Genomic DNA, 25,098 nt, shown 5'->3' on the forward strand with positions numbered 1-25,098 from the left:
CTCCAGGGAACTTGAACTTTACATATCAGAAAGATATGGTGGCACCAGCAAATAAGATTGACAATGAATGACTGCTGATCCAGGTGAAAAAACCAGGGGAGTATAGCGGCCAAGGGAAGAAACTGTTGTAAGAAGGAGGAAGAGATCCTCTGTGTCAAAAGCTGCTAAGACACTAAAATAACAATTTTCCATTAATTTTTGGCAGTGAAATGGTGAAGATTATGGCCTCATTGAATTGGGTCGGGGATAAAATATTAGGTGATGAAGTGGAAACCGTGAGTCTAGAAATAAGATTTAAAGAAATTCCCTTCTGAAGTGCCTGGGTGGCTCAGTTGGTTCAGCGACTTCAGCTCAGGTCATGATCTCATGGCTCATGAGTTCAAGCTCCGCATCGGGCTCTGTGCTGACTGCCAGCTCAGAGCCTGGAGCCTGTCTTTGGATTCTGTGTCTCCCTCTCTCTCTGACCCTCCCCTGCTCATGCTGTCTCTCTCTCTCTCTCAAAAATAAATAAAACATTAACATTTTTTTAAATAAAGAAATTCCCTTCTATTCATAACTTACTAAGATTTTTAAAAACCTTAAATATTTTATTTTATCCCAATATATTTTTTTGCATTTGTTCAGAATGATTTTTCTCTTTCAATCTGACAATGCTGATTACATTTATATATTTTATGATGTTGAAACATCATTGCATCATGGGAAAACTCCATTTACTTATGATGTATCATTTATATAGATGTATACATATATGTTTGTTGAATTCAATTTGTTTTTCTTTTACTTCAGATGTTCCTATGTTCATAAGTGAGATATGATTGTTTTATGATTATCTTTTTCTTGTGCTATCCCTCTCTAGTTTTAGTTTCAAAGTTATACTAGCTTCATAAGATAAATGGGGTAGCTTTCCTACTTTTAAGTTATCTAATATAACTTATACAATACCTGGATTAACTGTTTAATTCTTATAAAACTGTCTGGTCCCAGGGTCTTTGGAGATTAGGAGGTTAGGGAAGGTATAAGAAATATTTTACTTGCAGATTTCATTGTTTTAATGGTAACTGGTTTATTGTTTGGATTTTTTTCTAGACTTAATTTTACAATGTCCGTTTTTTGCCTATTTGCTCTCAGATCATTTCTCTGCCTTCCTGATACAAACTACATTTCTTAGATTCCCTATTCAATTAGCTAGTTCTGGTCAATGGTAAGCACTGGCCAAATACTAGTGGGCAGGAGGAAGGGATAAGCTTTACCATTTCTCCTGTCTTCTCTTTGCCTCCAGAGGAAGCTGTCTCCTCTGACGTTCTGGATCCTACAGTTTTTTCCACGATCCAGTTCCTTTTCAGCCCCTGCCACAGATGCACATCCCATCAGTGACCTTGGTGCTTACACACCAGTAACTCCGGTTCCCCGCTTGATCCCTCCAGCACTCCAGGGGTGATAACAGTTTCCTGATGGTACTAATCTGAGGTTTGCTTCACTACCTGATGTTTCTCTTTGAAGTTCTCCTTTTGTAGCAAGTCTCCTGTATTGAATTCTTATTAGACCACCTGGAGAGGCTTTGTTTCCATGACTGGTCCATGATTGACCCAGATAGTTAATATTTTTCTGAAAAATTATCTACTTCATTTGGGTTTTCCAGTTTATTGGCATAGATATGAAAACTCATTGGCATAATATTTAATTAAGATACTAAGAATCTCCACCATATGCATGGTTATGTCCTCTTTTTCATTCCCAATATTATTTGTGTCTTCTCTCCCTCTCTCCCTCTCTGTCTTACTTGGTCTTGCTAAAGATCTGAAAAATGTATCCAGCTTACCATCTTTGAGCTAAAATATGGAGGTGGGCACTATGCTGTGTATACTGGCTTAATGTACAAAAACAATCACTCAAAAGATGAGAAAGAAAATGATACTGGTTGTCTTTCAGAAGAAAATTAGATGACCATTTAAAAGAAATGAAAGTTTTTAATTACATGCTAGTTCATACATTTTGAATTTTGAACCATGTGAATAAGTCACCAATTCAAATAATTAGATTTTAAATCATTTAAAAGAGCAGATTTTGGACTTGCTTGCTTTCTCTGTTTTCTTTGTTTTCTATTTTACTAATTTTGACTTTATTATTATCATTTCCTATCTTTCACTCTTTCCATGTTTACTCTTTCATTCTAGCTCACATATTTTCAGTTTTCTTATCTTTTTGATAACTGAATTTAAAGCTAAATGTATCTTTAAGTACCATTTCAGCCTATCTGCTTTTGACAGGTGGTAATTTCATAGTGTTTATTTCTAAATATTTTATCATTTCCACTGTGATTTCCTACTTAATCATTGGATATTTAAGTGTATGTTTAATATTCCAAACATATGTGCTTTGTAGATTTTCTTTTTATTGTTTGTTTCTAATTTGAACATACCATGACAAGAGACTGTGGTCTATCTGGCAACTTTACTTTAAAATTTGTAACCTCTTTGTATGGTTCATTTTAAACAAGTTCCACTAGTGCTTGATTAAAGTGTGCTTTCTATTACTTGGATGTGGGATGTGTGTGCACGTGTGTGGGCGTGTGTGTGTGTGTGTATGTGTGTGCCCTTAACTCAAACTTGATAACTTTATTGTTTAAAATTTTACTTCCTTGTAATTTTTTCTGATTGATTAATTAATTTTTCTTAATTTTTTGATGTTTTTTATTTATTTCTGAGAGAGAGAGAGAGAGAGAGAGGGAGAGAGAGAGAGGAGAGAGAAGACACAGAATCTGAAGCAGGTTCCAGGCTCTGAGCTGTCAGCACAGAGCCCAGTGCGGGGCTTAAACTCACTTACCATGAGATCATGACTTAAGCTGGTCAGAGGCTCAACCTACTGAGCCATCTAGGTGCCCCAATTAGTTTTTAATGTAAGTGTTTGAATATCATACCATATTTTGCAAAATTACCTTTATAATAGTCAGTTTTTGCTTTTGCTTCACTGATATATCAAGACTGTTGTTAGCTGAAGAGAGGTTTATGATAATTATGTATTCTTGGTGGATTGGTACTTATGCAGTACCTATTTTTTAATAAATGTTATAAATCACGTAGGAGGAGTCAGCCTACCTGATCAAGACTTGTGTAGTTACAGTAATCAAAACTATGTGGCATGGTTGGAAGAACAGACCCATGGAATAGAATGCAGAACCCAGAAAGAAATCCACAAAAATAGGCTCAGCTTATTGTTGACAAAGGTCAAAAGCATGAATCTGTAAAAGGAGAAGCTGATAATTTGAACTTCATCAAAATTAAAAACTTTTGCTCTTAAGAGGATGAAAAGACAAATTATAACCTGGGAGACTATATTTGCAAAATATACATCTGACAAATTACTTGCAAAAGGAAACCATAAAGAATTGTCTCTTTTTTAAGTTTGTTTATTTATTTTAAGACAGAGAGAGAGTGTGTGTGCATGTGTAGGGGAAGGGCAAAGAGAGGGAGAGAGAGAATCCCAAGCCATGCCTATCAGCACAGAGACCCTCGCGGGGCTGGATTCCACAAAGTGTGACATCAGGAGCCAAGATCAAGAATGGGATACTCAACCGACTGAGCCATACAATTTCCCTCAAAACTATAAAGAATTCTCAGTGTACAATAGTGAATACACAAATAATCAAATTAGAAAATGAGCCAAAGGCATGACCACATACTTTACCAAACAGAACATACAGATGACAAGCAAATTCATAAAATGATATTTAATTTCATTAGCCTTAGGGAAATGCACATTAAAATGACAAGATATCACTACATACCTTCGAGAATGGATAAAATTAAAAGTAAAGACAACACAAAACGCTGACAAGAATGTAAGGAAACTAGATCACTCACAGATTGCTGGTGGTAATGTTAAATAGTACATCCATTCAAGAAAATAGTTTGGCTTTTTAAAAAAATATTTATTTTGAGAAAGGGGGGGAGGGTCAGAGAGAGAGGGAGAGAGGGAATCCCAAGCAGACTCAGGGCTTGTCAGTGTGAAGCCTGAGTTGGGGTTTGATCTTACAAACTTGAGTTCATGACCTGAGCAGAAATCAAGAGTGTACACTTAACCAGTGGAGCCACTCTGGCACCCCAAATTTGGCATTTTTTAAATTAAACATTATCAAATGATTCAGCACTGTATTCCTGGACATTAACCACAGGGAAATGAAAACTTATGTTCATGCAGAAACGTGTACATGAATGTTAATAGCAGCTTTATTAATAATAGCCCCAAACTGGAAACTATCCAGTTGTCCTTCAGTGGATGAACAGATAAGCTGTGATATATCTACCCCAAGGAAGACTGCTCACCAATAGAGAGGAAAGAAATATTGATAGTCACACAACTTGGATGAAACCCAAGAGAATAATGATGGTTGAGAAAAAAATTGTTACATCCTGAATGATTCCATTTATATAACACTGTTGAAATAACAAAATTATAGAGATAGAGAAAAGATAAGTGGTTGCCAGGGATTAGGGATGGGTGTAGGGGAGGAAGTTGGGTGTGGCTTTAAAGGGTAGCAAGAGGGAGGCTTACCGAGATGAAACAGTTTTCTGTATTGATTGTGGTGGTAGTTGCAGGAAACTCTCAATGTGTAGGCAATTTATTCAGAAATCTTTTGCACTTTGCAATCAAAAAGAGCAAGATAATGACAACCTGAAAACTGAGAATGTTGTTACTACTGCAAAGTACAGTTTCTATGGAAGATGCAGAAATCTGTGTTCTTGGAATTAATCATGACGTGGAATGTACAGTTTTGATCAATGAGAATTACATTTTAATTTCATATTCATACAGCACATGGCCAATAAAAATTATTCTTTCTGGTGCAGTGTGGTAAATACTGGATGCCATCTGCATTAATACATTGAAAAGATCATTCAACTTTAAGGTATGTAGACATTTGGTCTTTTATCAAATAGAAGATTTCCTAAAATGTTGATTAGAAAATCGTTCTGAACAGCAATCTACCTAAAACTTTAGGAAGTAAAAGTTTGCTAAATGGTTTTCCTTTGACATAGTCTAGAATACAATTAGGAAAAACTCTATTTTAAAATAATTGTCCTCTAATTAAAGAAACGGTTGGAAAGGACTTCTTCCTTCAAGTCCTTTCCTGAAATATCAGCTTTTATAAATACCCATCTATCTGGGTTTTAATTTCCCTTATCATTATGGTTATGTAAACACAAGTCTCAATTTTTAAATATGGGTTTTGAATTTAGAAACGCAAGATACGTTACTGGAATGTTCTCAATGTATCATTGGTTAAAATAATACTAATCTGTAGGAGGCAGATATAAAACTTGCATAATAAAATTTCTTGGCTAATTTTTAAAAATACAAAGTTCCTTTACCATGCAAATTTTATTTAACATTTATTTATTGTGATTAGTGATATATTTGAACATATCTTTATCATGGTCTTTATTTTGTTTTCCTTTTACCATTCTTTTCCGTATCATAATTTCCCTCCTCCTTTTTTGCTTTCTGCTGAACTGATAAATGCCTTTAGTCTACTTTTAGTTTTCCTCACTGATCTTGAAACTATAATAAATTACCTTTCTCTCCTTGTCATTACCCTTACGTTTTAAACCTATGTAACTATGATATTTTATAAAAACTTTTAAGTTACTATTTATCACCATTCTCCTCAATACACTGAAGGTGTTATCATGATTTAGATACATATGGAAAAACTCTTATTATTATTTAGAGTTTTAGTTTTTCATTTTTATTTTTTACAGTCAATGGTTATTTAAAGTATTTTCATTTATTTTGTCAGCTTTTTTATTTATTATTATTTCTTTCATCTGATGTCTCCCTAGTCTGCCTGGTTCAAATCCTGATTCTTACTAGCTATGAGATCTTCATCTTTCTGTATCTCAGTTTCCTCACTGTGAAATGGGGTTAAAATATATATCTACCTCAGGGTTATTGTGAGGTTTAAAATAGATGGTGTGTGTAAAGTGTTAGCTATTGTTATACTATTATTAGGCTCTTTTCTTTGCAGTCAAGGTAATTTTTTAATGGGTCTGTAAGGGATAAACTTTCCATGGATTAAGTGTCTATTTTGTTATTCTTTTGCATGACAGCTCAGTTTCAGTGTGAGAATTTAGCTAGATAGGAGATGATTTTCCTTTGGCCATTTGAATAGTTATTTCATCTAGCAGTGCTGATGGGACTACTACCAGCCTCATTGCCCTTTTATAGGCAACCTGTCTTTTTTCTCTGGTAGCTTTTAGGGTTGTCCTATTTGCCCTTGATGTTTTACAGTTTCCCTATAATGGGGATTTATTTTTATTTCTGTTGTTTGGAATTTGTTGTGCACTTTTCAAGGATATCTTCAACTGTGGAAAATTCTCAGCCATTATCTCAAATGTTGTTTCTCTGTCTTTCTCTCTCATTTGTTTTTCCCTGGAACTCCTACAGATTTATTTTGGAGGCTCTCCATCTATTATTTATGACTCAACATCTCTTTCATAGTTTTTGTCTCTGTATGCTGCATTTATTTATTTTTTTTCTTAAATAGTTTATCGTCAAGTTGGTTTCCATATAAGTATGCTGCATTTAGTGTGAATTCTCCGCACTCTTTTCCAAGTCTCTCTTTGGCTTATGTCAGTCTCAACGGTATCCCATCTATTAAGATTTTTAATTTTAAAGGATGCAACTTTTTCTAAATTTTTTTTTTTTTAATTTTAGAGAGAGACAGTGTGTGTCAGTGGGAGAGAGAGAAGAGAGAATCCCAATCAGGCTCCATACTCACCATGAAGCCAGACACAGGGCTTGAGCCCATGACCCTGAGTGAAAATTAAGAATTGGACGCTCAACTGACTGATCCACCCAAGTGCCCTTTTCTAAAATTTGTAATCAGTTCTTTTTCATATCTACTTGTTCTTAAGGATGTTCATTTCTAGATGATTCCCATAAATAGCTACTCAATTGCATAAGTATACACCGTCATGCATGGAGGTAAGGAAAATTCAGGACTGTGACCAACTAAATATTCAATAGGGTGAATGCTTTAAATTTATTCTACCTTATTTAATTATAATGTTCATAAACCGAGTGCCTATATTATGTAAAAATAACTCCTCTGCATTGATGAGGATTCTTAAAAGGACTTATCTTCTGTTTAGCACCCTATTTTATGAAGCTCGGGAAATCAATCATCTATCTACATGAAACATACACTACAACGCACATTTGAAATGTGACATGTGAAAATATAGTCACTTATTCCTTAGTTCTCTTCAGGCAGTGCAGTGGACCCAGGTTAACTTGCTTGGCTCATGGAGGGCAGTAATTAAGAGCTCAATGGATTCAGAATACTACTAGCTTAGCCACAACTCTGACAACCTGTCTCCAGCCTCCCTTCAGAAAGCACCTCAGACTCATTCTTCTGTGCAAAGGAGCCTGACATGCAGAGTCCAAAGGAATGTTAGAGACTATCTTCCTCACCAGGAGGATTTTAGCACCAAAACATTTACTCAATGATGTCTTTCAGTCTGCAAAATATAGCCACTTATCCTGGATGGGCTCTTTTGTTTTCCAAGGGTGGAATAGTTATAAGCTTTTTTTTTTATCAGGAGCTCAGGCTGAAAATGTCCCTTTTATCTCAAAGGATCCCAAAGTCGTCAAAAAGTTATGTGCCAGAGGATAGCTCATCACTTGAAGACCACCCTCCTCTGAAATGCTGATCTGGACTGAGTCTCAAATCTAACGCTGACTCTAACTAAAAGTACCATGGTGTTGGTTAGAGTCACTGAACAACAAATAAGGAAAGCCTTAGTTTTCAACTTTTTGTACATGGTACTAGATATATTAGCATTTGCATGTTCAGTGGGTTTTAAATGCCAAGATTATTCACATATTTTTCAAGGAGATGAATGTCGCTCTAACGTATCTTTATGCTTAAAAACAGATGTGTGAATGTTATCACTTTATCCCTTATAACTGTCTTGTTGTATGGGGTTTACAACTTGAAATGCAAGAGGCCCTGTGCTCATCAGTTCCTTAATAGGTCCCATGTCCTTACATTCAGCTCCATGGACCAAAGGGAGATAGGTTTCTTGTTGATTAGCTTTATTTATGGGCAAGTGTAGAACTTTAAAATTAGAAGATGATATAGACAATAGCCTTAGGATATAGATAGGTAAGCACCAATGCACCAGTGAAGTCAAGATCAAACAGTTAATTAGTAGTAGGCCCAGGATTAGAATTTATGGTTTTAAACTCCTGGTCTAATGTCCACAAAGGCAGAAGAGCCTATAAATAAATATGAATATTTAGTCCCTTCAGAAACCACCTGAGATATCTCTTATACTTTATAATGAGTCTATTAGTAGTATAAAAATTGTTACTTCTGACATGTTATAAACAAAATCAACAATCTCATGGACCCATTACAAGGTACTTAAGAACTTTGTTTTGAGGGCTCTGAAAGGCAAAGGAAGATAGCCAAAGGAGCTCTCTGCAAATGGGCAGCTTTCCCAGATAACCCCAGAAGGAAAGAAGAATGAACGAATTAATGAATCAGGGTTCTTTTAATAGCCTTATTATAATGTCTAATTGTGAGTGTAAGACTCTATGACTTCATCACAAAACTTAGCATTCTGCTTGAAAATGTGGACTGAACTTGCACTCCTTCAAGATGCTAAAATTTGGACAAGCTCTTATCACTTAACAGGAACTGACTCTAGCAGGAAAACTGCAAGCTCATCATACATACAAAACCATATTTAAAATCACAAAGATTTTACGAGCCCACTCGCTCCATCACGGGTAGTACATTTCTCAATGCTTAGTGTGCATCAGGCAATCTCATTTTATCCCCCATAATAAACCAACCAGTGTAGTAGATCTGATCATCAATATTGCCACCATTGTATAAACAAAGAAACTGAGATTTAGACAAGTTATGTAACTTGCCAGAGGTCATGTAACCAGCAACAACAGGGCTGGGTTTTGTACCCAAGTCTGACTATAGAGTTTAGCTCCAAGTCACTATGATATGTAAGCTCCATTGTGTTACAAATGGAGTGAAAGTCAAAGAAAGAAGATATTTTATACCTCCAGTGCCAAGAACTGTGCATGACACCTAATGGTGCTTAGTAAATATTTGTTAAATACATAAATGAATACATTTACAAGGGTAAAAGGGACTGTGTGCATCTTCAAATGGGTTTGTGGAGTTTCTACCAACTTTATAAGGTCGGTGTGACCTGAGAAAGGTTTTGAAGCAAGACTTTGCTATTACCTTGTTAGTCTCGACCAAATTGCTTCACAGGTGTCACAGTGTGAACTGCAGGGGAGTCCCCTGACCTTTCCACTGTGTGTTTACTCTTTGCTGTGCTGTTTCGCTGTGAACTGGTGGAGATACTATATGGTGGGAAATATTTTTTTATCCCTGAAGAATACAATTAGGGGCTAGTCTTTTTCATCCTGGCTGTTCTTCTGTGTCTCCTAATGAATTTGTAAGATGTTCTGAATAGGAGACCTTGTGGTTGAGACTGGTCTCTGGAGTTGGCCTGGGACAGAATCCAGACTCCACCCCTTATGTGACATTAGTAAAGTTATCTCTGCCTCCCTTTCCTCATTCAGAAAATGCTCTGAGGCCCCAAGGCCTTGTGAGAACAGAATGAGTTAATTTATATAAGAAGCATGGCATAGTGCCCAATATATAGTATGTGATCAGTAATTACATCAAAAGTATCTGTTTCCTTCAATGTGTGGAAAGAAATATAACTCATCAGCGAAGAGGCAGTGAGTGCCCCTGTGTGCCAGCCTCAGCCCCATGTGCAGAGGATACAGAAGCAAGGCAACTGTCTGCTTTTATGGGCTCACATTTTAGAAGGGGACTCAGAAGATAAAATAAGATGAACTATGTGTCTGGTGGCAAAACATGCCTAAAAGAAGAGTGAGAGGATGTAGGGAGGAGGTGGAGAAGATTATTTCATACAGGCTGGCAGGGAAGGTCTAAGGGCCATACCTGAAGGAAGTGAGGCAGAACCCTATGGCTATCTAGGAATAGACTTTTTCAACAGAGGGAATTTCTGGACTATTAAAAAAAAGAGAGACTTTGGCTCAGGTTATGATCTCACGGTTCGTGGGTTCAAGCCCCGCATTGGGCTCTGTGCTGACAGCTAGCTCAGAGCCTGGAGCCTGCTTTGGATTCTGTATCTCCCTCTCTCCCTGCTCATGCTGCCTGTCTCTCAGAAATAAACAAAACATTAAAAAAAAAAAAAGGAAAAAAAGAGAGAGAGAAAGAGTGAGAAAGAAAAGGAAGAAAAAAGGCGAGGAGGCAAGGCAAGAGAGTGAACTAGGAGTGGTAGAAGACAGAGCCGGTAAGGTAGAAGGGGCAGCCAGATCCTACAGGGGCCTATAGGCCATGATAAGGACGTTAGATTTTCCCCTGAATCTAATGAGAAACAGCAGTGAGTTTTGAGCAGAGGCCAGACATGATCTGACATGTTTGAGAAGGAGTACTGTGGCTGCTGTGCAGACAGGTGACTGTAAAAAGGCAGAGGAGGACGCAGGAAGACCACAAGGATACTATTGCATTGGTCCAGAGGAGAGATGGTGGAAATTTAGACCATGATGGTAACAGGAGGCGAGATAAGTAGTGGTCAGATTCTGGATATATTTTAAAGGTAGAGCTGACATGATTTGCTTTGGATCGGACTTTTGGTGTGAGAGAAGAAAGAGAGTCAAGGATGACCCCAAGGTTTTTATACCCAAGGTATTGATAGACTCATTCCACCATTTTTCTTCTGTTACGGGGATACTGGGAAGGAAGAATATATTTATCAGAACACTCCAGAGAAACAGAATCAATAGGATGTCTATAAATATAGAGAAAGAAATTCATTATAAGGAGTTGGCTCACATTATTACAAGCTGACAAGGCCCAAAATCTGCAGGGCAAGTCTGCAAGCTGTGGACCAGAAGAGCTGATAGTGTAGTTTTAGTCCCAAGGCCGGCAACTCAGGACGTGGGAAGTGCTCATGTGTTTCAGTTCAAATGTGAAAGCAGAAAAAAGTCCAATGTTCCTGTGTGAAGGCAGTTAGGCAGGAGGAATTCTCTCTTACTTACAGTCTTTTTGTTCCGTTCAGGCGTTCAACTGACTGGATGCGGCCTGGCCACCCCAGGGAGGACAATCCACTTTGCTCTCTATTGATTTAAATGTTAATCATATCCAAAAACACTCTCAAGAAACACCCCAAAAGATATTGGGCCAAATATCTGGGCACATCATGGCTTCGTCAAGCTGACACACATACATAACCACTACAGAGGAGGAGCAGGTTTGGACAGGAAAACAAGAGTTTTGCTTTGGACATGTGAAGTTAGACATATTTAATAGATCTCAAAAGAGAGATATGGGTCAGCAACTGGATGTAGAGACCAGTGTCCTTGAGGTATAGTATTTTTTCCCCTTGTACATCCCATACACAAGCCTGATATGAAATTCCTTGTTTTAACATTGACTTTAATTGACTCTGCCCTAGTTATTAAGATTAAATTGCTAATTTACTGATACTTATTTAGCTATATCAAAAAACTTATTCCTTAAAACATCATGGCTTCTTATTTTTTTGAACCTTTACTTTTTTGGATGCCCTCTCCCCATCTGTCTACCTGGAAAATACCTTTATTTTTTAAGATTCCTGACATGGTATCACCTTCTCCCTGAATCTTCCTGGATCATTTAGGCAAACTTCAAACTATAGACACTCCCGTTCTTGTTTCTCTTCAGATTCTCTCTCCTTTCCTTTCTTCCTATCTTCCTCTGTTTTCATTTTTTTCCAAAAAGTCAGAAGTTTTCATTTTATATACTCTGTATACTTATAGAATTAAAGCAACAAAGAAAACAATAAATGATAAGAAAAAGCACCTAAGACCCCAGGGTAAAAACGTTTAACTAGGTTTCAAGAGTTTGCTAGATTTACTTATACAAAAACTACATAATTTTACATGAGTGTTTTTGTAACTTGTTTCATAACCTGCTTTTTAAAAATCAGTAATATGTCATGACCATCTTTTAATGTCAATCTCTTAGCCACATGTGATTTATCTTAACAGCTCCTTATTTGAGTGTATGGATATAATATACTTTATTTGTTTCATCTCCCAATAGAGGATTTCGGTTGTTTTCACTTTTTTTAAAATAATAAGTAATTCAGAGAGTCATATGTAGCTTTGCATGAGTCTTTTTAAATATTGCATATATTTCATTATTTAGATATAATATAATTTATTTAACCAGTCCCTAACTGATGGATGTTTCAGTCATCACACACACACACACACACACACACACACACACACAGTTGAAAGAATGGAAGGAAGAAGGGAAGGAAAGAAGGAAAATGTAGGAAAAGGGAGAATTATTGGCTTATATAACTGGAACTTCCAGGGCAACCTGGCTTTAGGCCCAACTAGACCCAGTATAAAAATGATGCCATGAGGACTACTTCCATTCCTTGGCTCTCTTTTCCTCTGAGTTGGCTTTATGTTCAAACAGACTTTGTCCATGCTCTATCAAAGCTGGCCCTGGGCAGCTCCAAGCTTATATTGTCCTTAATTTCCATGATTCTCTGAAGGAGAGGCAATTCCTTTTCTGGTAGTTCCAGCAATGTTCCTGCAGAGAGCTTTAATTGGACCAGCCTCCGTCACACGCCCATCTTTGAATCAATCACTGTGGTCAAGAGGCAGATGATCTGGGTGACCAATGTGCTCCTGGAGCCTGGAGAGGGATTCTGTCTCCTCTCCTCCCTGTAAACTTCATGGGCTGAGAATGTAGGTAGGAGGGTTTTGAAAAGGTGTAAAAGTATTCTGTTACCAGAGGATGCAGACATGGTAATTGAGAAACCCAAAACAATAATACATAAGGTGGATTATCATAGTTTAAGAAAAATTAACACTAGTGCTTTTTTTGTGGAGAAAAAAAAGTTTTTTAATGACACAAATCTGTATAACATCAACCTGCAAAATGTCCATGATTGGAACTTTATTTTAACCAACGGATGCCACACTGTTTCTATTTTAGGGTCGGGTAACTCCTGCCCCTTGCCAATCAGCCTTGTCTTCTTGTCTTTTTGCAACATCTGTCAGTTACTCATCCATGGATGGTGGGCAGAATTGGATCAATGAACTTCCACTGTCCTGGGCAGACATTACTTCATCTCTGTGCCAGGTCTGTTCCTTATGTCAGCTGAAGTATCACAGACTTTTTTTACTTCTCTCATGCTGAAGATTTTCCTTAACAGAGAATTGGCAAGAGGAGATGCAGAAGAAATGAAGGGCGTTACAGACGAAGCTGAGATCTTTGTTTTGAATCTCATGAGAGATTATTAGGTAACGAATACACTGATCCCCAAATTGTCACATTGTACATTGGATTATTTTCTGGTCTCACCAAAGGTCAGCATATAATCTGAGGCATGACTATACTAAGGCATGTGAATGACCTGGATAGGTTAATCACTTGGTGGCCCTTGAAATCACTTTATTTGGCATTTACTTAAAGGAGAAATTGAGGGTAACAGAAAAGCCTAGATCACCAGTAGCTGTCTCCCCTCCTCTGTCCACAAATTGCATACCCCACTCAGCAGGACAAAAACCCTCTGGTACCAGAACACACGCTTGCAGATAATGAACTATCTACCTTTGCATCATTCTAGGGACTGGCAAAGTCCACTCCACCACTGTTCCAGGCAGATAATTCTAGTGTTCCTTCTGAACATGCATAGTAGTCCTCAGCTGGAGTTTAGAAAATAGTTTTCTCCATCTTGTCGCACACACACTTAGTTGGGCCATTCTTAAACCTGCCCAGCTTAGAGAAATGTAGAGAAATTTGAAGAAGCTGACATTTAACAAGTGGATCATTAAACTTTTGGAACCAAAGAGAACTGATTCAGAGCCAATGTGAACCAGGGTTTACTGACACCAAAAAGAGAATGAAATGATAACATGTATGTGATGGAAGGTGAGGGTTGGGTGGGGGAGGAGGGAGAGTTTGCCAGCAAAAACAAGATAAAACACAGAACTATTTTCAAACTCTTTTTTAGCTGTAGAAACCTTTGTTCAAGGGAAATTTTACTCCAGTTTGGAAAAGAAAGCGCTTGGGTTGAAGAGTGGCCAAGCCCCAGTCATTCCTCCCCCCACCATACAGCAGCCCCTGAGGCCCTTGGAGTGAATTCTCAGGACTCAACATGGCTTAAAAACTGCTGACCTAGACTGTCTACTAGAGTAACAGTGAAGAATGCAGTTTGCTCAGAGACAAACTCATGCTGCCTAGGCTCTATTCCAATGTTAAAAAGAGAGCACAGCTGAGGAACACAGAATATCAAACCATTAAACAGGTAGCTTTGTGTGATTTTTCATCAGACAATGAAAGTGATCCTTTGTGTTCTTAAACTATTCTCTTATTGTCCTTTACCTTTGGAATGGCATGTGTAGAGTGGTCAACCTTTCCTTAACATCAGGTGTAATTCTAACTAAGCTTAGGTTGATTGTAACCCTTCTTACTAGTTTCATTTTAACTGGGACAGACCTCTTCCTATCCCTCCCTCAAGCTCTAGTCAATCAAGAGGTGACTATACTTCTCTCATGTTAGCCTGTTGTATGATTTACATTTCCTTAAGCTCCCTTGGAGAGGAAAATGTTTCTGTTCAAGAATGCACCCCTTGCATCTAATACAGGACCTGCCAAAAGTCAATAAATATTTGCTGAATGGATGACAAGAGCAGAGACAGAATGGCTACAAGCCCCATAGAAAAACCACATACAGCACATAGAGGAAACCAGACAGGTGCATAAGACAGTTCTTTGGAGCTGATTTAAATGCACGTTATGTGAAGTCTTTAAGACTTCATTTTCTCATCCAGAAAATGGGAGTCATAATATGGGGAAGTTACATTTCTCCCAGGATGTAGTTGCAATTACCTTAAAACCCTTATATTATCCATGCAGTAAAATAAGTACACGTGGTTTGGTACATTCCTCTACTGAATCTCAGCAACTCCAAAATAGTCCCCTTCTTCTCCACTGCTTATTTTTTGGTACAGGTGAAATAGCTCTTTACACACACACACACACACACACACACACACACCTGAGAGTATATAGTTGAATTCATGTTAAAGGTACATTGGTAAGTTTGGGCCCATTCTGGTTTATATACCTCCTAGAGTTGCTGGGATTAAACTGGTTAGTGTTGGCAAAACCCTGGCCTAGAATCTGACATATGGCCATGGGTATGCAGTTAATGTGAGCCTTTCCCCTTGTGTCAGGATGACAGTAGAGTGCAGTGAGAGGGTCTGTAAGAAGCTGGCTCACCTCTTACCTGCCTCTCTTCCACCACTGCACCTAAGCCAATTTATAGAATACCTCTAACCCCTGAGAAACAGCATTTTGAAAAATAGATCACATCGTGCTATGATTTCTTTATATAGCATCCAAACGGTTCCTACAAAATGGAAGCACAGTGTTCCTCTCCTCCAGGACAAATGTTCAGGACTCGTCACAACTCCCTTTCCAATTTTGTAACTTTGGTAAATTGTGGACCATTCACTCTTTCCCAAACACTCACTCCCCTGTCTCAGCCAGGCTCTGTGCTAGGTCCAAAGATCAAGAAAACACAGTGAGAGATAAACAAGGCAATGGACAGTTATTAGTACCATGTGATCATGTAAGTGTCAAGACAGGGCAATGCTCATGATTCTCAGAACACTGAGGAAGTTGACTAACCCAGAACAAGGGCTGAGGGAGCAATGGGCAAAGGCAGCTTTCTGGAAGAAGGACTCCTGAGCTGACTGCCTTCTAAACTGCAGCAACAGGACTCTCCTAAAGCGCTGTCTGGGTAAAACACAGTAATTTTAGTTTCATAGAAATGTGGAACCTTAAAATTTGAAGGAACCTGGGGAACCTATTTCCATGTCGTGTTCCTTCAATAGTATGTGCTCTGGGATTAGACTGTCTGGGTTTGAATTAGGATTTGGCCACCTTTAATCTTTGGAGATTAGTTTGGGGATAGTTCCTTATGCTTTTTGTGCCTCAGTTTCTTCATTAATGAAGTGGCAGAAAGTAGGAGAACCTAGAATAGAGCCAGTTTTCAATGAATGTTGACCATGAAAATTATATCCTTTGGTATTGCTGATTACCAGCAAATGCTTACAAAAAAGTTCTTTATTTGTTAAATAATTGTTCCTAAAGTTAACAGTTTTTCTGCTGATGGACTTTCAATAAATAAAAGATTTTATAAATATTTCCCCTAATTTCAAAAGTCTTCAACATCTTACAAGGAAGCCAGACCTTGTTCAAGACAGATGCCTTATTATATCAAATTATTGAGCACTGAGACTAGAGTGAAGCAGAATGAAAGGGTTTTAAAATTTTTGTCTGCCATGGACTTTAGATAACCCTTCTCCTAATAACCATAAAACTATTATACACATATTAAAATACATGAATAAGAAAATTAAACCCCATTAATTCATATTCCTCTCAAAATTTATGACATGGTCTAGAGCTTAGTAAACTCTTTCTCAATAAAAAGTGAAAATTAATCATGTAAACAGGGACTTGCTAGAAATACTTAAATGCTTAAGGAAATACACTTTGAAACACCCCTAGTCCATGGGGGATGTCACCTACGTACAATTGGTTTACTAGGTAGAAGGAGCTCATTAAAATAACTCAAAGAGGCCAGTAATTGTTAGGATAGACAGAGCACATGCTTCAAAAATAATGAAATTCCGGGGCGCCTGGGTGGCTCAGTCAGTTAAGTGGCCGACTTTGGGTCAGATCATGATCTCTCTGTTCATGAGTTTGAGCCCTGCATCGGGCTCTATGCTGACAGCTCAGAGCCTGGAGCCTGCTTTGGATTCTGTGTCTCTCTTTCTCTCTGCCCCTCCCCAGCTCACACTCTGTCTCTCTCAAAAATAAACAACATTGAAAAAATAATAAAGAAGAAATGGGCAGAAGACATGAAGAGATACTTTTTCAAAGAGGACATCCAGATGGCCAACAGACACATGAAAAGATGCTCAATGTCCTTCATCATCAGGGAAATACAAATCAAAGCTACACCGAGATACCACCTCAGACTAGTCAGAGTGGCTAAAATGAACAAATCAGGAGACTATAGATGCTGGCAAGGATGTGGAGAAACGGGAAATCTCTTGCACTGTTGGTGGGAATGCAAACTGGTGCAGCTGCTCTAGAAAAGTGTGGAGATTCCTTAAAAAATTAAAAATAGAACTACCCTATAACCCAGCAATAGCACTGCTGGGAAGTTACCCAAGGGGTACAGGAGTGCTGATGCATAGGGGCACATGTACCCCAATGTTCATAGCAGCACTTTCAACAGTAGCCAAATTATGGAAAGAGCCTAAATGTCCATCAACTGATGAATGGATCAAGAAAATGTGGTTTATCTATACAGTGGAATACTACTTGGCAATGAGAAAGAAAGAAATCTTGCCATTTGCAGCAATGTGGGTGGAACTGGAGGGTATTATGCTAAGTGAAATAAGTCAGTCAGAGAAAGGTAGATACCATATGTTTTCACTCATATGTGGATCTTGAGAAACTTCACAGAAGACCATGGGGGAGGCGAAGAGGGAAAAGAAGTTACAGAGAGGGAGGGAGGCAAACCAAAAGAGACTCTTAAATATAGAGAAAAACTGAGGGTTGCTTGGGGGTGAGGGAGGAGGAAAGTGGGTGATGGGCATTGAGGAGGCACTTGTTGGGATGAACACTGGGTGTTGTATGGAAGCAAATTTGGCAATAAATTATATTAAAAATAGTAATAATTTTTAAAAATCATGAAACTCTAGATCTTTAGAGATATTATGTAATTAAGATTTTCAGTTAAATAAAGCTGACCTTACGATTGCCTGGAGGGCTGATTTGGTAAGCATCTGACAAGGCTCAGGTCATAATCTCCCAGTTCCTGGGTTCGAGCTCTGCGTCAGGCTCTGTGCTGACAGCTTAGAGCCTGAAACCTGCTTTGGATTCTGTGTCTCCTCTGTCTACCCCTCTCCCGCTCATGCTCTCTCTCTCTCTTTCAAAAGGAAATAAACATTAAAATTTTTTTCTAAATAAAAAAATATAAAACATAAATCACTCCTTTCCGGCAATAAGGAGGTTTTACTATAGAGATAGATATTAATATAACATGCTCAACATGGTAATGCTGAGAAAGGCTAGTCAAATTCATCCTTTCAGGATTTGTGCCTTTGTGTTGCTACTTCCCCACTACTCGAAGGTCAGAACTCAACATACCCAGTTAAGGTTAGCAAAGGGCCTTGAGCCTTGGGTGCTAGTGAGTCTGGAAGAGCAGATGGTAAAGGGCAGTCTTGTCAGAGACTGCCTGCCCAGGTAATCATTGTGAACTTAAGTGGATTTAGAACTGTCTTCGATTTTTACTCTCTCCTACACAGAGCTCTCTCTAATATGTTTCATTCTGTGGGACATAACAGGATTTGGGCATTACTAGGTTAAACACAGCTAACCATATTCTGCTGCAGGATTTCTAGTGGCCTTCAACATGGTCATGAATCTTTGAGAGAGATGCAGTACCAATCATCTCCTACACTTACTTGGCTCAGAAGCCTCTTTGGTGAAACATCTTACAGGAACAGGTTTTACAGAACACACTCTAGAAAACACCGTATTAATGCAGCCACTGCATTGCCAGAATAAAAAGTGTGAATTAGCTTTAATCCTTTCAATGGCAGCAGTGTTGCAGGGGTATAGTCTCAACTTCTGGATGGCCGGGTACAACCTAGATCCTTCTGACCTCCCCAGCCTTGGTCTCAGTTCTTGGTACATCCTCCCACATTCATGCTCCTGTGAGGGAACAGCTGGTGGATCTGCTGAAACAGATCTGGCCCTTGCTTGAGCTATCTCCTAGCTCCCCATTGCGTATCCTCACCCCCAGCTTTTGCTTGGCTTACTTCCACCCAGTTTTTGGAGAAAGTTCTGGGGAAGCCTTCTTAGATCCCCACGTATGCACTCAAAGCCCCTTTTGTGTGTTCCCATACCTACCTCATATTAGTCCCATCACTCCATCTACTACTCTGAGTCTAGCTGTCCATTACTGAGGTTCATTTGTGCTCTACACTGCTATGCCGCATTGCCAGTGCCAGTGCCTAATACAGGTACTCGGCACACAGAAGGCCAAAACCATATTTGTGAAATTATTGATATGATAGCTCTTGCTAGACAGCTGAGGGCACACCCCACTGCTGCCAGTAATTCAGGACCATCAGGGTCCACTGTGTGGGCATGTACAAAGGTTTGCTTATCCATAGATGGGCAGCAGAGGGTTCCTACTCTACCTTGGTCACCAAGTATTCTTTTATGGTACAATGATGAAACAGTTCTACTGATCCATTAATAGGGAAGCATAAGTGGCACGTATACTGGAATTTGTATACAAAGACCTCTTTTATTTTTTGACACTGGGACACTGGGCCCTATTAGATGGACACGGGAAGATGATGCAGAGTTGGCTTAGAGAAAAGGGAATCTGGTTCAATTCCTTAGAACTGCCAACTTTGGCTCAGAGCCAGAGCCTCGGAACAACCTGGAATAGGTACTTATTCATGATATGCTCTTCTTTTGGGCATCCAGAGAGATATCATCAACGTCTGGGGAGGTAGCCACATAATTTCTTTCTCATCATTGCTATAGCATCTCAAATTTCTTTGCTATTCTGGAGCAACAGCATTGAGGATTTGTCCATAGGTCCCGTCTGGAAGCTTTGCTTCATAGCAGGCTTAAAGAAGAGATAAAGATGGTCATGCTATCAGAGTGCTTGGTAGGGAAAAGGGACTAAAATAGCTTCCCCAGAACTTGGACTTCTTTATGACTTTCAAGGAGTTCTTTAGGATGGTGAGCAACAAAGCTGGCAACCTTATGGGAGCACATCACAAGAGCCTAGAAGTAGCCAGTATAAAAGCTTCTGTTTCTTTTAAGGTCACTCGAGTAGAGTAACATCTTGAATTCAGGATGACTTAGCTATGTTGCTCAAGACTTAAGTCTCATTCACTTCCTGCTTCTTTCTTCTAATCAGCCTGCACAATTAGGATGGGGTTTCTACCTCAAGTATGTCACGGTGGTGTACTACACAGGTCAATTTCCTCAGACTCTTCCCCCATTGCCCATTACACAACCTCACAGCCTTTCCTGCCCCTACATTTTGGTCTTGGAGCTTGTGGCTCACCATCTTGATGAGATGAAAGATGGGTGCTACTGTGTGTGTGTGTGTGTGTGTGTGTGTGTGTACATACACCCACGAGGAGTCAATCTTTCTTTTTTGTAAGGTCCACTCATGCACTAAACTCAAACAACAAACTCTGCTGTAGTTGTGCAAGAATAGCTCCATTTGTCGTTGGGGAATTCTGGGGTAAAGCCACAAAGTGTGCTCCTCCACCTGTTGGTCTCTCAAAGGGAAGATGCAAATTCTTGTGTATTTTTGGTTTCCCTTCATGATTGGAGAGGTAAACAGCTTGATAGGAATGTATGTTGCTGCTCTTGCCATCATTTTTTTTTTCAGAATTGATAAATTCTCAGTGAAAAATTAAATTCAGAGTCACAGGGAAAGCTAGAATTATAACTCAGGTTTCAAAACTGAAGACGCAGCACTCAAGACCCTCAACCTTGCTGCCTCTGTAAATCAAACTGCTGTCTTTTATGGGCCATGTAGGTGGTTGGGGTAGAAGGAATAAGAATTGAAGTATAGTGAAGAGAGAGTAGCGTGAATGCAGAGTCATAGCTTCCTCTCTGCAGTGAGGCCATGTGTTTCCTGAATTAATAGAGATATTATACAGTTAATATGTGAAAAAGACAAAAGACCACTTTGTGATGTCGTTTTCTTATAATTTTCTCTATGCTTTTAGAACCTGAACTGACTTTTTGCTATCGAACTAAATCGGTTAACATTTTCTAACAGACTTGAAGGAGGGGCAGTTTTGATACAGAGAATTGTATATTTACTAAGTAGCCCTCTGAGCTTCAGTGAAAGATATTCTCTCACATTGGTTTCGCTACTTAGAGGTAATATCACATTAATTAATATTTTGCTGCCCATTTTTACCATATAATCCAGTGGATGTTAAAGATATAGTTTACCATATAGGCCTGATTAATTGAAGAAAAATATAGCTTCTTATTGCTGACATTATGAGGTTAGAAATAGCATCCTATGCTAATCTGCAATGCCAAGAAATGAAGATGGTTTAAATCAGATCTCATGACTAATGCATGAGATCCAAAGTTCTTTTATTCCTGGCTATTTTAGAAAACTGGGGTGTATTTTTACCCTAAAAACTAATTCTATAAGATTTATTGAGATAATACAAAATGCTTTATTATTAATAGCGCACAATCAACATTTTGTAATACAGACGATCACAGAAATGCTGTTTCTCCATTTAAAATTTTTAAAAATTATGTATATGCAATTAGTTAAGGTCAGATTCAAGGATATTATATTTGATCCTTAGTGGGATTTTTTTTTTGATATCCAATATCTTGAAAGACAAAGGAAAGTTTACATTGCTTTTTGTGGTAGTTATTCCATTTTAATTATAGTTATTGTACATTCGTTCAAACAGAAATATATCTAGCAATAAGGTAAGCCTGTTATTTTTGCTTGTTTTTGTTTTGGTCATGACAAACTGTGAAATGCTGTGTTTTTCCTATAGTTCTAGTCCATGAAATCCGCAATCTTTCCACTTGATTTAGGAAGGACCCTTAATTACTGCTGTCATTAGCACCTAGTGTTCAAAACAGTCTGTTAAAATGTACTGTTAGTCTCACCTCCAAGTCCCTGCTTGCTTTATTTTAATTTTTTTTCCAAGGGTAACTAAAACAATAATTGCCTTAATAACAACACTCATGTACAGCGAATTAAATAAAATTCCAAGTTTTTTGGTGCCTATTTTCTTTTTGTTCAGAATTCAGCATTTGTTAAGATTGGCTTAGAGTTTGAACAAGTGTCCATAAGCAGGGTTATTATAAGCAAGGACTTATTACCTGGGTTTTAAAAACGAGTCACTCATTTGCCTTTTTCTTTCCACATGGGTAGGAATGACAGACAACTGCTGTGACGCTTCAATGTTTCTGCCTGGTCATGCACCGATCTGCAATATAATGCATAAATGTATAACAACAACTTGGGCTTGCATGATACCTCGTTTGGAATAAGGAAATCCAGCCAGGCGCGTCCACGCGGCCATTTTCGCGCGCACGCGCGCGCACACACACGTGCGCGCGCGTGTTCACACACCACACACACACACACACACACACGTCAAAAGTTGATTCGTTCCCGAGATCCCCCAGAATCTTTTTTTCCTCTCTTTTCTGGCAGCTCGGCTTCCAGTCAGGATAGTAGTGAGGTTGGGGGCGTGGAGGGGCGGGGAGGGCGAGGCGAGGGAGGGAGGAGCCGGGTNGAGAGTCCGGGCCGGGTTTTGCGCCGTGTCCCCCGGCTTGTCTCACGGCCTCCAGCCGCCGCCGCTGCTGTGTTTACTGAGCTCGCGCGTCCTGATATCACTCCGCTGGCATGGAGGAGGAGGAGGAGGTGGAGGAGCGAGAGGAGGAGGAGGAGGCGGCGGCGGCGGCGGCGGCGAGCAGTTGATCATTGTGATGGTGGCAGGAGCAGCGGCGGCAGCGGCAGCCCAGCCGAGCGTTAGGGGCTGCTCTCCGCGCGGCGTTTTGCAAAGGACTTCACCGATCTACTTTTGCAGTCGCCTCGGACTGTCCATGTGTTTACTTCCCCCAGCCCGAGGATTCGATATCTAGGTTCCTGTGAAATGCAACTGAGCAGCCAAAGTACTTTGAGAACACGGGGCGGCATAAACACCAAAACTTTTTTGTGGAAGGAAAATGCAATAAGCAAGCTTGCCGTTTTCCGATGCGGTGTGGAGTGAGTGTGTGTCGCGCGTGTCCGCACTGGAGGCATATGCTTGTGTGTGTACATGGGGTGTATTTTTCGGTACGTAGGGAGAAAATGCTTGCCAACCACCGGAAATCTCCTGGAATTTATTAGAAAATAATGGATTATAAAAAGAAGGCAGGAGAGGAGCGGATCTCCCCTTGAGTTGCAACCCGATTTGCTGCTGGCTCAGTTTGTTGTGATTCTTTTTGTTGATAGGTGTCTGATGGTATTCTGATAACACCCCCACCTCTTTTTTCCCCTCGAGCTTTACAGTTTAAAAAAAGGAAACAAAAAAAAACCCTACCCCCAAATCTCTCCCCCTTTTTTTTCGCCCCGTCGAGATCGCTGTTTCCATCCATGTGCTTGCGTCTCCCCCGCGTTCCACTTAAACTATTTTAATTCTTGGACCCAAGGAGGAGGCTGATAGGGGGGTGGATAAAAAAAAAAAGTTCTTCCAAAATAGTGTGCCCGGGGAGCAGGATGGGGGATTTCGCGGCCCCCGCTGCTGCCGCGAATGGCAGTAGTATTTGCATCAACAGTAGCCTGAACAGCAGCCTCGGCGGGGCCGGGATCGGTGTGAATAATACTCCCAATAGTACTCCCGCTGCTCCGAGTAGCAATCACCCCGTTGCCGGCTGCGGCGGCGGCGGCTCCGGGGGCCCCGGCGGCGGTACAGCGGCTGTCCCCAAGCACAGCACCGTGGTGGAGCGGCTCCGCCAGCGCATCGAGGGCTGCCGGCGGCACCACGTCAACTGCGAGAACAGGTATCAGCAGGCTCAGGTGGAGCAGCTGGAGCTGGAGCGCCGGGACACCGTGAGCCTCTACCAGCGGACCCTGGAGCAGAGGGCCAAGAAATCCGGCGCCGGCACGGGCAAGCAGCAGCACCAGAGCAAACCCCAGCAAGATGCGGAGGCTGCCTCGGCGGAGCAGAGGAACCACACGCTGATCATGGTGAGGGCGCACTGGCAGCAGGCGTGGGGCGCGCGCGTGGGGGGGGGCGTGGAGCTGCTTACATGGGGGGACCGGTATTTGATTTGCACGGTGGCGAGATGGGCTGAAGCCGAAGGGTTAACCTCAACTTTTCTAAGGAAAAAGCTGCTGTCGTCGCTACCTGTTAATCTGTCAGGGTTGTCAGATTTGGGGAAGAGGGGGCGAGAGGGGAGAAGCCAGTCACGACTGAGAGGGGCGGAGGGAGCCTGGAGGAGCGTCGGAGTGAGGCACTGGAAAAGTTTCCCCCCCCTTTCTTAGATACCGATTTGAAAGAGAGTGAACCCGGAGTTGAAACCTCGCTCCTCCTCTTCACGACTCCCTCCCTACCCCACCCCTCGCCGAGCCGCTTCACCTCCCCAGACCAGCCCCCCTTCGCCCACCCCTCTCAGCTCAACCGCCGGGCGCCGGGAGAAATTGATGCAGTTGGCGATTCTGGGCGGGCACCAGGCCCTCAACCCCTGGGGAGAGGAAGGGGAAGGGAGAGGCTCTCGCCTCCTCTCCCTAGCAAACCCCCTTTGGGCTGAGAAAGTCTGAGAGTTTTGTGAATGAACTTTGAAGTGGATGAGAAGCGAGCGAGGGTGGCTGCGCGCGCGCGTTGGCGGGCNATTCTTTCTCCTCCTCCTCTTAAACTTGCCGGCACGGAGCTCGCTAGCTTCACCCGCCACATCGCTCCCTGCCAACTTTCCAGGCTAGTCCTATAAGCCCGGAGAAGTGGAAGGTAGCAGGGAGGTGAAAGAAGCTTAAATGGCTGGGTGGGTGGGTTCGAGGTAGAGGAGCAGCCAATGGCCTAACTTCTCGGGGAGGAAGGGGCAGTTCCCACCCCCTCACCCTGAGGGTAGAATCCTTTCTCTTATCATCTCTCTCCCGTTCTTTTGCTTTCCTTTCTGGGTGGGGGGAGGCCGGAAGCTTGGGATAGGTGTCTGCAGCCCCCTCCCCCACGGCGCCGCCAGGCTCCAGGCTGCGCGCGTGTGCGGGGTGCGCCGGGCTGTGGGAATCCAGGAGCGCGGGGCGGCCGCGTGCTGTCGCCGGTTTCCCTACCGACTGCACCTCAGTCGGCGGCGCAGGGCCCGGCGCGGGCGGCCCCCTGCGTGTGCGGTTTATAAATCGCGCACATCCCGGGTCTGGGAGCCCTCGGCACC

The 25,098-nt window shown here is 40.8% G+C and overlaps 1 protein-coding gene and 1 long non-coding RNA gene across 2 annotated transcripts in view; one reads left to right on the plus strand and one right to left on the minus strand.

Moving 5' to 3' along the window:
- Positions 1–19,475: 19,475 nt before the first annotated feature.
- LOC144224809 (uncharacterized) lies at positions 19,476–22,425 on the minus strand. Its single transcript, XR_013333148.1, has 3 exons — positions 22,342–22,425; positions 22,066–22,172; positions 19,476–19,804 (listed from the first exon to the last, which is right to left on the minus strand). It is a non-coding gene; the product is annotated as an uncharacterized LOC144224809 (long non-coding RNA).
- A 245-nt stretch (positions 22,426–22,670) lies between these two features.
- The window catches only part of MAML3 (mastermind like transcriptional coactivator 3), a 410,507-nt gene continuing 408,079 nt past the window's right edge, over positions 22,671–25,098 (plus strand). Inside the window, 1 exon segment of the mRNA XM_077755958.1 lies at positions 22,671–23,920. Within this exon segment, the coding sequence (XP_077612084.1) occupies positions 23,450–23,920 (471 nt within the window). The 5' untranslated portion in view covers positions 22,671–23,449.

Source organism: Crocuta crocuta, unplaced genomic scaffold (assembly GCF_008692635.1).
Source record: "Crocuta crocuta isolate KB4526 unplaced genomic scaffold, BGI_CrCroc_1.0 scaffold112, whole genome shotgun sequence".
NCBI classification, from domain to species: domain Eukaryota; kingdom Metazoa; phylum Chordata; class Mammalia; order Carnivora; family Hyaenidae; genus Crocuta; species Crocuta crocuta.